The following is a 12,882-nucleotide window of genomic DNA, read 5'->3' on the forward strand; positions in this document are numbered from 1 at the left end:
ACCATCTAAAAACTTTTCACACATTTCTAAAAATATTTTACAAAACCTAACCATTCCTGCCATAGATTATGGGGTGGAACAGAAAAAAAACAGCTGTTTTTAAATTTAAACATCCAAATGAGTGAATGAGTGAATACAGATCATAATTAATTATACAAAAAAGACCGATGCACAAGTAAAAATATAAACTAAACAAAAACACAACAGAAAATGATGGAGATTTCATTTTTTCTGTTCATGAAAGGTGGAATGTATAAAGTGACAAGTGAAATGTAATGGCAACCAATACTGTACTGAAATACTTTGCAGGTGTCAACCTCGTGGTCGTGCAAGAGGAAAAGGGGGGGGTCTCTAACGTCATTAGGATTTATTGTCCGGGCATTATTAATATCTGTACAAAATGTACTTTAATTCAGTGAGGAATTAAGCACTATAGGATCATAACAGACAGTGATCAAACTAACTGAAAATAAAAGCTTATGGCTTGTGTAACATTAATCACAGGGCAGATGTGGATAATGAAGAAACACTGTGGCAGCTTCATTTTGCTTTTGTTCTCTATTTTACACTGTTGTTGTCTATATTTCTGCATAAATGTCCTTTTTGGGGATTTGATTACTCTCTTCTTTACAACTTCATCTTAGTAGCTGCATTTTCAAAGGCAACAAACAGCCTTTAATCATCTTTAAGTTATGACACTGTTGACATTTATGGTTTAGTGTTTAAGTCTGTGTTTATAGCATTCCTGACACTAAAGCATGGCAGAGATATGTAAAAAATTGAAAGGAAAAGACAGAATAAAGTAGGACAGAAATCCCTTTTAAAAACATGTTATTGGTAATGTCTAACTCTTTCTAAACATGTGCTAAGTGTGGAACAGGCTCATAAAGGATGCAGGTTACATTCAGATTGTAGGCCCAGTTGCTCATATACTTACTTATACAAAAAAAATGTTTACACTAAACACAGCAGCAGAAGTCAAATCATCCGATATCTCACACAGAAATCGAAGAGCCAAGGTGACTGTTGAGGTGTTGAAAGTATAATTAGGCTCAGACATTACAAAAGTTTTTGTATTTGGTCCACAAAATCTTAGAAATATGGTACCTAATCATATAATTGCTTTAGATGGCAAACAGCCTTTTTCCATGAATGCTTCCAAAATCTTAGCTCTGCTGCTATGCACTGCTGGGGGACACCCTGATGCACTGAGCTCCTTTCTGCAGGTATCTCCTGCCTTGGAGCGGAGTGTTTCCAATGTGTATTTACTGGCCCTATGCCCTCCTGCACAATGTTTTGTTGTTGCTTCTTCTTTTCTTTTTTCTATCCACTTTCAAGGCAGATGGCCATTCGCCCTGAGCCTGGTTCTGCTGGAAGTTTCTTTTATTTGATTAAAGGCATTTTTTTCCTTGCTCAAGGGAGATTTGTTGGGTTTTTCTCTGCATACCTAGTCTTGACTTTATTAAAGTCTATTATAATATAGACTTGTCTTTATTAACACATTATGTACAGCATTATGTGCCATGAAATGACTTTGCGGAGAATTGGCATTACATTAACAATATTGTATTGAACTGAAAATTTGTTATCATCACAAAAGAATAGCACAGCTACTAACAATCAGAATACATATGTAGTGATTCCCAAAGTCTTAATATCATAACGCTAGCAGGCATTAATGGACTGTCAGTGGCCAATTTCTATGAAACATCTATTGTAAAAGCATATAACAGCTAGTAGTTAAGTAATTATGCACAGGCATACTAGTTACAAAATGGAAGCCACACACTGCCTTAGAACACCGCATTTAGATTATAGCCCTGTGATAGAGAGATGCCTGATTTCCAGGGTGCACCAAGCTGTTTGCCCAGTGTCAGGTAGTTTAGGCTTCAGCCCCCTTTAGCAGGATAAGACATAAACAACAAGAACTCTATTATTGCTTGGTGAATAAATAATATATTTATATTAAATCTGTAGGTATCACTGTGTGTATTTTCATCGTCAGTGCTGGTAATATGATAACAACAGAATAAATTTATGTCCTACAATAATGAGAGACTAATTTATCTCATAACAATGAGAAACTGCTCTATATTGTAATGAACAGTTATGTTATAGCTCACAGCTGGATCTCAGTCCATTGATAAAATCATGCCTGGCATATATAATACTTACAGTATTATATATGTCAGTATTTGAGGACATGTTATGGGCCTCCCAAATACAGCACTATAGACACTATATTCTCCAAACTTAGTACCAGAGCATTGACACACATGAAGCAATAAGTACTGTGAAAACATTATTCTATGTTTGTGTTTTCAAAAAATCCCATACAACCTAATAGAATAACAAAGCATAATCCTGGTATATTAAAACCATTGGATGACATAGAAAACAAATGCACAATACAAGTATCCTTACTGGTGGTGAAATTAGAATGTGATGCAGGTCAATCCATGGATTGCTCCTCTAAACACTGTAGTCAAGTTAAAGCTGTAATTCTTTTTAATTAACCATTACACAACCTTTAACCCTGTTCAGCTTTGACACTTAGGCTTTGGTCTTAATCCCCAAATCCTACCTCTGAAAGTCATTAGTGTATGTGTGTGTGTGTGTGTGTGTGTGTGTGTGTGTGTGTGTGTGTGTGTGTGTGTGTGTGTGTGTGTGTGTGTGTGTGTGTGTGTGTGTGTGTGTGTGTGTGTGTTTTGTTTGAAATATTAAATTGGTGGAGGTTTAGGGTTAGTGTGATGTGGATCAGAGTTAGTATGTCGACTCTGTGGGAGTGTTTGCAGTATGGATTTAATGGATGGTTGGGAACAACTTACAGGCTGCATGATGTCAAGAGGTCCAGAAATAATGGGAAGCACTCTTATGCCTTAATTACCACATGACACTTTAAAATCCTTCATATAGATGCATCAGTGTTGGGGGACTGTGAATAATACATGGATAAAAACCAGTGCTAAATTATGTAATCAATAGGTTGTAATCTAAATAATTATCTAGTCACTTTTGTTGTTGCCTTTATTTTTAAAACTATTAAACACTACCAAAAAACCAAAATGTGCTGGATGCATGGAAACAGTGATTTTAAAAAATCAAACATCTACACAATTTTATCAAAGAACGTGTTGGAGATTTTTCTAGAAGTGTAAGTGTTTTATTATATATCACATTTTAAGCGATATCCCAAAGTGCATTACAATTAAAACAACTAAACATAATTATCAACGACACAGTTAGGCACTCAAAAATATAAAAATATTTCTAAACATACTAAAAGCTAAACAGACACACATCTAAACAAGTAGGTCTTAATAAAGACATCGATCCAATGGGAAAGGAGTCTATTTGACTCTATTTAAGTGGATGTCAGAATAAATGAATCAAAGTGTAGCATGAGAGCTTTTGGGGATGTTTTTAGAGAACATTTTCCTGCAATCCCTGTGCAACTAACGGAAACTAATCTTATGTTCTTTAAGCTGTTTAGCAACTGCTTATTTCTAAGAACACAGTAAGTCAGGAATAGGCTGCAGCTCAAATTATCAAAATTTTACTTTAGTGCTAAATAGTACTTGTAGGAATATTAAGTACATCTAGACCTGAGTATGTCAGTGTCAAGAAAAGCAAATGAAACAGAAAATGCATGTTTACAACATTTGGTAACATAATTAATGTAAAAGACATTGATCTCACGCTATATATAAACCAGAAGAGCAGCTCCACAATAAGAGATGCAGTAATTTCCAAGAGTATCAACACACAATATCCTAGGTGTGGATACACAGTGGACATCAAGCAGCATTTTTAATCCATGATCACATTTAAAACAACAACGTAGTAGTAGATCTCTCAACTGATCTGTGGCTATTAAAACCCACAGATCACTCACTTACTAATACTGCTTGTCTTCACTACCCCTTTTGGATAAGTCCCAATCCTATTACAGCCATGTAAGGTCGGACTGCCAGTGTCCATATAAGCAAAAGTCATAGCTTCATGTCAGAACAAAAAACAACAAACAAGAAACCTTTGGTCAGTAGCTGACACGTCTTATATGAGTTCTGTACTGAGGTTTTAGTACTTTTTTAGCTGTTGTTGGTGTTTTTGGTTTATGTTTGAAGGATTATTAAAACCAGAGAAACTGAGGAAGAGCACATCGTAATGCATTTGCATTTTAGTTGTGTAGACAATTTTAGCTGTCAGGGCTACTTCTCTGTCTTTGGCTTTAGGAACTGTGTTTTTAGGAATATGCAGTATACACTGTTTGTGTATTTTGCGGATCATTCCTGGATATACAGAGAATTTACATTGGTATGCACAGCAGCATAACCCTACAATATTATACAGTTGTTGACATATGTAAGATGCTTTTGCACACTCAGTCTGACATATCAACTGGCTGCTCCAAGCTGTTGCTGGTCACTGAGGGAATTTTCCCAGTCTATTATATTGCAAATGTGTGTTTTAGATAATTATTCTGTTCCCTTAACTAGTTTAGCAGTGCATAATATCCCACTTTCCTTGATCTATTTAATAGTATAACATTAATTTATTTTTGCTCGAGCCTCTCAAAGATTTACAAAAAGAAATAAAACACACTGCATTGTACTAAAGGCATATAAACAAGAGTCCACTGAACCCATGATATTATAGACAATATTCTATGTCAATGCAGTATATCGCAATGAAAACTATTCACAGTTATCTTATATTAATGCATACATTATATACACAGTTCATGTAATGCCAATAAAGTTTCCTCTGACTTCCCTAAAATATCTCTCTACTTTTAGGTGAAAAAAATGTTTTCAGAAGAAATCACTTGGACATAACTTTAGTTCAGATTGTGTCATCTTATAGAGAGAAATATTTTAATATAAGGAAGTCAGGGGGATGTTTAAAAGCATTCATGTACATTTACACACTAAACTAAACCCATAGAGAGCAAGTTGAAGATTGGCAAAGTTGCCCCTTAAGGTTTAATCAGATTTAGGATATAGTTGCTTGTATTCACCTTGTTTATACCTGTTTTAGATTTGGATGAGATTTTCTCATAATTATGAAATATTGAGTCACAATTATATCAAAGATCAAAAGTTATAATTACAAGATAAATTCTCCAGATATTATTATAATTAGATTATTTCTTTGTGAACGTAGTGTGCATTTGTAGATTATACCAAAGACAAATTAGGACAAATCGGTTATGGCAGTCAAAATTATATCTTTGCACAATTGAAAACCTAAACCTGAAAAACCTAAATGTAGAGGTGATAAAGAGACAATCACAGAAAGTGTGTTTTTTTGGTCTCTTATACTATAGCGAAATGTTAAAACCAATTTATAATCAGTTTATTATTAATATTAATCAGTGGCAATCTCAGGGAATACCCCAGGCAAAGGAGCCTGGAGTATGCCTCACATAAGAACAAATACACAAAACCGTATGTAGTATAGAAAATGTTGACATTTATTGTGTTTATAAAATGTTCATCTCTACTGACAAAATCAATATTTTTTAGAGAAGAATCTAATAAAACATAAATATAACATTTTTATAGCTTTGTACATTGGCTTTGAGTAGAAATGTTGCATTTATAAGAAAACTAGGATTGTCCTGGGATATTAAAATAACGAATATCAAACCCGTTAAATAAAAAATATATAATACATTTCTTTTTTTATATTGTGGAAAATACAAGCTCAGGAACTGAGCTTCTGAGAGCACTTCTTATGAAAGGTAAGATGAGGGCAAAAGAGACATTAGAGAGAAAAGCAGAAGGCGGGGTGAAGAAAAGAGGAAAAAAAACAATTGACAATTGCTTACAACCTGGGGCAAATAAAGTGCAGAGAGTGCTGGATTTCTTCCTCTAAATCTCTAAAACATTAACGGTTTGCTCCACCCTGGTACACACAGGTAGTAGATTGTCACCTGCTGAAATAATAGTAGACACATGAGGAACAATAGTGGCAAAAGAGGAGAAGATAGAAGAAAATGGATTAAACAATTCCGTATTTAGCCAGGTCACTGAGTTCCATGTCCCCAAAGGCTTCCCATGGGCAAATCACTGTGAAGTCTGTGCCAAGACCCTCCATGCCGGGGATGTCTTCTCCAAATCTAAACAAAGGACAAAAATTCTGATGAGTACAATCTGAGAGAAGCACACACAGGTTTTTAATTAGTCAGTGTAATACTGCATTTTAATGATCAAATAGCAGGGATATATCATAGAAAGAAAAGCCTTATGTATATGTGTGAACTTAAATTTATCTCACCCCTTCTGGCCAGGTTTAGGAGCCTTGCTCTTAAAGGTGCGCACGGTTCTCTGCTTAAATTTGGGAGGTACCTTCTTCTCAGCAATAGCAGCTACATCTGCCATTTTGATTAGTTACTAAAAATGCAAAAATTAAGAGAAAAGCAAAATAATTTTAATTATTTTATCAAACATATTCATGCATTTATTATTCAGACTATTAATTCATATATTCCTTTGTACCTTAGATAAAGCAAACTGTTCCTAATCTTGCCTAAATTGTGAATTCTGAAACTACATTTTGTTTTTTTACAAAAAATGTTAATGCCCTTTAATGTCTTATGAACTGAACTTGAACTTCTTTGTTGTTGCAATAAGCAACTTACATGAAGCAATAATCTCTTCAGAAGTCATTCGTGTAAAATCACTCCGAACATTGAACATATTATTCTCAAAATTTGTCATGTTGTCTGTCATGATGTCCATCAGCGGGCTTGTAAAGAACCAGAGCAGTTACCAAATATAAATGCTTAAAGGGTTATAAAAAAGTGTACTAGGAAAACTCTTTATCTGAATCCATCAAGTAAAAACATGTCAAACATAAAGAAAGAGGGACTGGGACCTGAGCAGTACCAACAGGGCCAGCTCAAAGAAACACTCTACTTGGTAAAAACCTGAGATCTCTTTTCATCCCCATTTCAGTCATGATACTCAAGGAAAAACAGCTGTGAAGACTTTACTCATTCTGTCTTCTCTTCTTTAAAGGCATTAGCAGTGAAGAATCTGAGGCAACAGCCTACGTGATATCAAAGCTTTAAAAAGCCTTAATTCCCTCTACAACAGCTGAGAAAATTGCCATTTAAACTTACCTTTTGTTGAAATTATCCTCCTGTCTGCGAGATAGTCAGTTTAGTAGCATATCCCTCTCTGTCCAACCATCCCTTTTTAAAGTCTTCTTTGCTGGTAATCCCCTCAGATCTACAATCTGTCATTCTGTGATGTGCCAACTTTACTCTGTCCTCTTCTGCACCGGCTTAGGCTCAAATAAATAAGAGAAGGGATAAAGAGACATACACATGGTGTATTTCAAGTTAGGCATGTCAACATGGAAACTTAACTTTTACTTGAATACCATTAAGCTATGATTTCACCTGGACTTTAGATATTTGACTAGGAGTCATCACCAACATTTATTGGCTAAAAATGTGTGCAAACTTCTATTTTTACATATCTTTCTTTTGAACTCTGTTTTGACATTTTTTTTTGACCTGACCTGCAGAGAGCTGCACCTGTTGGTACAGTCAGTAAGAGACCATTGACTATTTTATTGAAACGAAAAACAAACAAAGTTTATACATATATATTACAACTACACATTGTTAATACTAAGCAATATATGCTGTGTGTATAGAGCATGTAGCAAAAAGCTAATTTTCAGCCTCGGTCCCTGGTCAGGCGTGTAAATAAAATCTGCATCAAACAGAAAAAAAAACAAGAGTGAATATGTAAGTGTGCAGTTTCAAAAGTGCGAATCCAGCAAACGATTGTTTAGTGTTCGCATGTCCCTGTTGTTGCTATTGTTTCAGTGAAAATACAAAAATGTCAAATCTAAATTTAAATTAACTAGACAGACACATTTTTATGTACTAAAATTACTTACTTTGTTAATTGTTGGTCACAGCCCATATCAGCATGTTAACCACACATTGCACTCCTTGTAGATACTTTCAGCTATGTCAGATTTTGTCACTGTATTCAAACAATAAAACAATGTTATGGTAAAGACACTGTAAAACTCAATGTCTTCAAAACAGACCAATGATGAGATGCTACAAAGATATAAGAAATGTAAAGTACGGTGAAAAATGTTAAATGTGTGCACAAATCCAGGTACTCAAGGGAATTTGGAGGGCTGAAAGAATTTGAGTTACTTCAAAACAGTAGAAATCATGAAGGTTTATGTACCGAGATGTATACCTTTACCTCATTCACCTACTTTCACCTGGAGTTCATTTTATGTAAGCAGTTCTTTTACTGTTTAAGCGGTGTTTACCCCTCACACCTGGCTGGTTTGTCTTGTCTCCACATCTCATTTCCATCTTTGCTTCAGGACAACACTTCGTACTCACATCTGTTCAGCTTTGCTCCTGTGGTAAAAATGTCAAATTGTCACATGACATCAGTCTTACTGCTCTTTTGTTTGTTCTGTATTAAGAGACTGAGAGGGTTAAACCCGTGGCCTAAATTCATGTGAAAGTTTGAGTCAGTTAGTTTTTGTCAGCTGTAGGCTATTAATGAACCTTAAATTGTTGATCCTAAACCTTGCCTCTGCATTTGGACCCGAGACTGAAAGTGAGGACCAGAAATGGACGCAGCTGAGGATTAGGGCCCAGCTAAAGAGTTAGATACCAGACCATTTTTCCTTAGCTTCCTTGGACTGTTTTACCCAGACGGCTTAATTCCAGCAATCACAGCCCTCCTTAGCCAGTATCCAGCCACAATCACAGTCCAGTTGATCACTGGCCCCACTCGGAACCCTGACCACGTAACAAAGTCCTAACATTATGCAGTTACTCCAACACCTCTTGACTACCATCAAAAACCCCGGCGATCTGGATACCACACAGCCAAGGTGCCTCCTATTGAAGGAATCTTTAGCATTATGCTATGGTTGCTGCACCTTTAGGTCATATGTAGAACGAAACAAAAATCTGGGCATCACCATTCCTCTACCAGCCCCAGTTTGCTTCTTCTGCAACCAGGTCAACCATTTTTGTTCAAGAGTTGGTGTAAATGCAAAGCCCGTTCCTGCTTCAGTCCATGAGTTGTCCAACAAATTATCTCTATAAGGAAAATTAAATCTTTTTTTTTTAAACTGTAAAATGTATTTATTTTCCTTTGGCGTGTTTTGTGTATTTTACCTGTGGCTAATGAAAATACTTTAACTACATTAAGAAGTATAATGGAGTTTCCATTAGGTTTTGAAATTACTTGGAATCAGGGTTTATTTTTGAGTGATTTGAATACAGACTATAGAATCTAGTGGTGAATTTAGTGGTACCCTGGTCTTAAGGTGGAGTCTGTTACTTGACCAAGACTAATCTTTAAAACCAAGGCATAAAAATAGACAAAGCTGTTTGTGTAAGTCCATCTTAAGAAGTTGAATAACAGATTTCTCTCTTTTTTTTCCCTGAGGGTGTTATATCATCCAAGCATGGGCAGAAGGGACATACTATACAGGAGAGTATGTATGTCCCATCAAAGCTATTCAATCTTGTACTTTTATTTGGAGGCAACCTTCCTGGCACAAAGTATCTTGGCACTGACAGCAGTGGTTTTGCCCAGTAACACCCTCACGTATTCTTTCTTATTCACTCTGTTGATGACTTTTCCTCTTTTACTAGCAGTGCAATATTTTTTTTAATTATTTGAAAAATCATCACCATTACTTTTCATTTTTCATTTCATTTAGCACAATTTTTAAAATTTCACAACAAACCTATTTTTCCTATTATCCTTTGTTCTTCATACCAAAGAAAAGCAGTTGTTAAGAAACTAATGAATATCTCTCCATATCTACAGCGTAATCATGCAAACATTACATAGGAATGATCTAGAGTTCAAGCAGGTGATAGGGTCGTGGAAACAAGCAGCTAAGTCATTAAAATAATACATTCCTGGTTTAAAAGCTATGGACATATGATCTGAATTAACCAGCAGTCACAAAATTTCACAAGAAATCAACCAGGAGGCTTGATCACAACAAAACATTTTTATAGAAAACATTTTATATGGACATTCAATAACAAAAACATAATGGCAGTCAAAAGGGATATAGACATGATGGAGGGAGAGGACAAACCATAGCAACTATGAATAATGGCCACATAGTTTACTATAATACAGTGGCAAGAAACCTAAGACACAAAAATGAAGCTGTCACATGTTGTGTTGTGTGGCAGCCATTTTGTTGGTCAGCAGGCCCGTCTGCCAAACAGCACTGTGCTCTTTGTTGTGTTAACTAGCTTCAAACAGCTAGCAGCCTGTCATTTTCCATAGAGTTTTGTGGTGACTAAAAATGCAACTGGGCTTGGCTGCTAATGAGCCAAATATGAAAGACACAAGAACCATGCAAAACTTGTATTTTTTTTTTTTTTTTACTTGACAAGACTTGCTCATGCTGGTTTGTCCATGACTTCAGTGGCTCCAAAAAGTCCATCTTTGCGTATTTTGTGTAGCGCTTTTTGAGTTTGGAACCAGGATGTGCTAGGGACTATTAGTTAGCATCTTTGGCTAGGTTTTCTTTTTTTCACCCCCATTTTGTCCAGAGCACAGTCTATGTTAATATAGATATATTAAAACAGAAATGTTAACTGAGAAGAGAAAGTCCAACAGCAGCACATTTAAAAAAAAAAAAAAAAAAAAATATTGACCTGCAAGTTCTTCACAGTGTGAGAACTGGACACACAGCAGTAGATTTGAATTAAAGGATTAACAGAATTTGCCCAATTGAACACCATTCTGTGTAATTTTGACATTGACAATGACATTTTTGTTTTTTTACCAGGTCAGAATAATAACTTGTGCATACATGAGAAATAACTTTCAGACATTGTTGTTACTGGATATCTTTAAACAAACCTGCAGTGACCACACTGGCCAAGCGGACAGATTTCACCACTGAAATGTAAGAGGTCTGCATTAAACAAAATCTATTGCAACATATGAAAAACCGAAAAATAAAGAAACATTTGGTTTTAACCAAAGTGCTTTAGGCCTATGTTCATTCGTTCCAAATATCTCAGTCACCTGCATAATAAGGACACAAAAATTAAACAATTCCTCTATATTTTGAAATATAAGCCATGCCATGCTAGTGGATCCTATATTCAACCAAAAACAAATAAAACACGAGGACTGAATATTTAACTGTAGCAGAAAAAGTCGGTAGTGTTACATGCACACCTTTAGTTTGTCACTACTCGGGTACGCTCTTGGTGAACTTAACTCCAAAACAAACAAAAAATAATAAACAACAACAATAACAATACCAACTCAAATTTAACTTGCACCTTACTGCAGAAGGAACAACACTTACAAAACTCAAGATGAAAAGAAGTAAATAAAGACACCAATAGGATTATCAAGGAATATAATAATAACAATAACAAAGATAATAAGATATTTATACATACGGCAGAACAATGTGCTTCTACAAATCTTTGGAACAAAAACAAAGCCCCCCAAAAAAGCCGCATCTTGGAAATTTAGAATACAACCGTTTAGAAATATCCACAATAGTAAGGTATTTTGCATTTAAATATTTGTATGAAGTGGTGGACAGACTTTTCTCTTGCTCAGTAATCGCTATAGGCAGCATCTCCAACACAATGTCCAACGTAAGTGTGTTTTAGGAAGACTCATTCAATGGTGGACATGCTCTATAAAAGACAGAGCATAAGGGGAAATTCCAAATAATATATCTTTATGATAAGAGATCAAATACTTAAAACCCAAGGTTTGGATCTAAAGCTAAAATCAACTAGAGGAGAAAATGTTTTCATTGTAGTGTTGCACTGTTCGTAGTGTTTAGTGATGGTGGCACAGAGAGCATAGTGAAGTCCTGTGCATGAGCAGACTGTGTCATACGATGGAATTTTTTAAATACATAAATGCAAATGCTCTGATTTTTAACCTGGTTCACTGTTGATTCTACATGTCCCATAACAGCAGTGGCTGCTGTGTAGCAGATTCAAATAAAATAAGAATAATGAGGATAATTACAATATTAATAATGATAATAATAATGATAATTTGGTAACTTTTTTCTCTAAACTAATTTCTTTGCATATCATAACAATTTTAAGATTAAAGGTTTACCATTTCCACATACTAAGAAAACTTGAGGTAAGGAACAGCTCTAATAACCCTCCCTCCTTCAGCTTTCGGACGTGAATTCTGTAGCATTATAAACTGTCACATCATCTCTCCGAGCCACAATGTTCAGTCTCAGTAACTGTCCACAACCTTAAAGATCATGAAATCCATCAGTGGGTGTTTTATCATTTTAGTGAGTTGTACTACTGATTGAAAATGTTTTTGGATTCTCTTTCGATGCACCTTCCTGCTTCCTACCTCCTGGACATGACTCAGCTCTTTCTCATAAATGGTTGACAGCTGCTTTAATGTCAGTTGTCCATATAGAGCCTTTGGAAGAACATCTGGGCTCCATCCCAAGTCTTGTGCTGCTGAGTGCCAAGGGAATAAGAAAGGGGGGAATATAATACAGCCGTGCAATTGGAATATGGCCATTTTAAGTCTTTTTTTTTCTTCTTTTTAGTGTAAAGGCCATCCGTCAGTCTTTAATACAGCATTCCTCTATTTCTTTAGTAGCATATATAAGAAAAGGTGGGACTGCTCTGGGTTAGGATCTGAAATATCTTTGTTGTGGTTGAATCCACACTTTAAAACTGGGTGTAGTCCACCTCCACAACAACAGAGGGAGCTCTTTCTGAGTAATTTATGGAAGAGAGGAGCTCCTGGGTAATGTAGTGTCCTTAGTAAGGGGCAAATCTACTGTAGCCTCCCCTGTACAGTGTTGCCTGTAAAATGACAAATAAAA

The 12,882-nt window shown here is 35.6% G+C and overlaps 1 protein-coding gene across 5 annotated transcripts in view; it reads right to left on the minus strand.

Moving 5' to 3' along the window:
• Positions 1–10,017: 10,017 nt before the first annotated feature.
• The window catches only part of rbfox2 (RNA binding fox-1 homolog 2), a 32,476-nt gene continuing 29,611 nt past the window's right edge, over positions 10,018–12,882 (minus strand). For all 5 annotated transcript variants that reach the window (XR_010913852.1, XM_067497280.1, XM_067497279.1 and 2 more), the window contains one exon: positions 10,018–12,862. Coding sequence is in view for 4 of the 5 variants with exons in the window: in XM_067497280.1 (XP_067353381.1) it covers positions 12,818–12,862 (45 nt within the window). In the remaining variant the exon portion in view is untranslated. The remainder of the gene's footprint in view (positions 12,863–12,882) is intronic.

Source organism: Channa argus, chromosome 3 (assembly GCF_033026475.1).
Source record: "Channa argus isolate prfri chromosome 3, Channa argus male v1.0, whole genome shotgun sequence".
NCBI classification, from domain to species: Eukaryota; Metazoa; Chordata; class Actinopteri; order Anabantiformes; family Channidae; genus Channa; species Channa argus.